Source organism: Apis dorsata, unplaced genomic scaffold (assembly GCF_000469605.1).
Source record: "Apis dorsata unplaced genomic scaffold, Apis dorsata 1.3 scaffold_1121, whole genome shotgun sequence".
Taxonomy (NCBI): domain Eukaryota; kingdom Metazoa; phylum Arthropoda; class Insecta; order Hymenoptera; family Apidae; genus Apis; species Apis dorsata.
Window position 1 is genome coordinate 38,806 of NW_006264219.1, and position 2,564 is coordinate 41,369.

Consider the following 2,564-nt stretch of genomic DNA (forward strand, 5'->3'; position numbering starts at 1 on the left):
TCTAGAAAAGAGAAGTTATGAACGGTAAGAGGAGGATTCGAACATACCAAGNTTTGGTGGCGGAGGTCATCACTGTCACGACGAGGTTATCGATGAATCGAGAAAAGGTGGGGAGATTTTTGTACATCGTTGTGATCGTTGTGATCGTTCCGCGGAACTCAGTAGAGCGTCGAAAACGCATCGAAAGTGATCGAAAGACGACGAAAGACTCGTCGAACGGGCGAGAATTTGAAAAATTCGATCGATTCGAAAAAAAATTTCAAGACTTTTAATTTGAGAAAGATAAGTCGACTGATGTTGATATAATTCTTTTAAAAACATTATGGAGAAGAAAAATATTGCGCGGGCAATTCAAAAGAGCTTGAACGGAGGAACGCGGAGACAGCACGTTCGTTGGCTATATGGATTCACTGCACTGATCAGCGTCACGATGTTCATCCTGTTTTGGTATACAAGCGTATTTCACGATACGATCCTCTCCAATCTTGAGTTAAAGAATGGTACTTCATCCTTTCTGCTCTGGCAAAAGCCGCCTGTTAACCTTGAAATCAAAATCTACGTTTTCAATTACACGAACGTGCGCGAGTTCGAGAGCGGAAAAGCGACTAAATTGAAGGTAGAGGAGGTTGGACCATTCATCTATCGGGAGAATTTGAGCCGGGTAAACGTCGAAATACACGAGAATGGCACGATCACGTATCAGGAGAGGAAAAGATACCAATGGATCTCTGGTAAATCGGAGAATGAAAGGGTGATTGTACCTAACGTGATGTTGATGTCGACGCTAGCGTTTTCTCGAAATCTTAGTTACCTATTTCAAATCGGATTGACCATGTTCCTCTCGAGAATACGTGCAGAACCCTTTCTCGAATTATCGGTCGGTCAATACCTCTGGGGTTATGAGGACGAATTGTATGAAGTGGCCAAACGATTCTCATCATTACGCTCGGTTTTTACTCTGGATAAATTTGGACTTCTCGCCTTCGTACGTATATTTATAATAATATTTTTTTGCATTTTCCTTATCCTTGTTTTATGAGCTTTTCATTCTTTCTGTAATTCAATAATATGTTAGTTTATAATGTAAAATTTATAATATAAAAATCTAGTAAATTGAAGTCATTGTATAATTCAAGAAAAAATTATGTCTATAATTAATGAAAATGTAGATGTTTTTATTTATGATATAAACTGTGTTGAATTTACTAATAGTGATCAATATAATAAAAATTGCAATATTTTTCTTAAAAATAAATAAAAAGTAAAAAGTTGTAATACAGTGATACAGTGATATAGTGATATAATGATACAGTGATACAGTGATACAGTGATTAGTTAAATGATATAACCATAATTTTTTTTAAAAAATATAGTTTATTATGCTAGCATTTTATATTTGATTTTATATATAATTTAAATTTTTCTGTTTCTGTTTCTTTTTTGTTTCAATTATTTTGATTTTCATATTTTACTTTGTTTTGATTTAATCGCTACTAGTTATATCTATTTTTTTCATATATATATATTTGTTTTCATTTTAAGATTCATTGTTGTTATTTTCTTCATCATATATCTGTTTCTTATATTTATATTTCAAAAATAATAGTGCATAGTAATCTCCTTTTATCTAGCTTAACTCTCATTTTTTAAAGATTACATATATCAATCTGAATTTAATTACATAAGATATTATTTCAATTTTAAATTTGAAATCATTAGAAATGTTTTAAGTTGATTATAAGGAAAAAGTAAATATAATATACATTAATTTTTATATTTCATAAAGATAAAATTATATAATCAAAAAAATTTTATACCAAATTCAAATAGAAAAAAGTAAATAAATATTACCTAGATTTGACTTAATTGAATTAATTATTATTTATGATTTCATAACTTTTATAGAAATTGAAATTTAAATAACTGTTTTTTTGTTTAAATAACAAACAAAAAATATTTCAAAAATTTATACATAAATAACAAAAATTATTTATAAGTGATTTCAAAAATTATTTATAATAATTATAAAATAGTAGTTCATCTTACATGCAATAAAATTACACATTATATTTTGGCGCGACTCAGCAGTTATGTTTTCGGGTAGCTTCGGCCAGTTTCGGACATCTTCGGTAGTCAAACAGTTATTATTTTGCGATTCAATATTTAATGCGATTCTAAATTAAAAATAAGAAATATGCTGATTTAACGTGAATCGGTTTTCAGAATAACGGTTCAAGTCCGGATCGCATCACGATACACTCAGAAACTGATAATCTTGGGATAATCGAGCGAATTAACGGGATTGAAAATCATCAGATTTGGGGAGATGAAAAATGCGATCGAATTTATGGTACTGATGGCAGTATGTTTCCACCGCATTGGATTAACCAGCCGAATAAAACGCTCTTCATTTATGCGAAAGATTTTTGCAGGAAAATGCCTTTTCATTACGATCATCGTAATTTTTCTAATGGCATACCCACCTTGAGGTGAGTCATCACTGTTTTATATACATCCCGCTTTCTATCCGATTCCTTTTTTTTTTATACAGGATGTTCGAATGA

At 30.8% G+C, this 2,564-nt stretch overlaps 1 protein-coding gene across 1 annotated transcript in view; it reads left to right on the top strand.

Moving 5' to 3' along the window:
* Window positions 1-113: 113 nt before the first annotated feature.
* The window catches only part of LOC102680320 (scavenger receptor class B member 1-like), a 7,961-nt gene continuing 5,510 nt past the window's right edge, over window positions 114-2,564 (top strand). Inside the window, exons 1-2 of the mRNA XM_031514699.1 lie at window positions 114-985; window positions 2,224-2,489. Coding sequence (XP_031370559.1) covers window positions 323-985; window positions 2,224-2,489 — 929 coding nt within the window. The 5' untranslated portion in view covers window positions 114-322. The remainder of the gene's footprint in view (window positions 986-2,223; window positions 2,490-2,564) is intronic.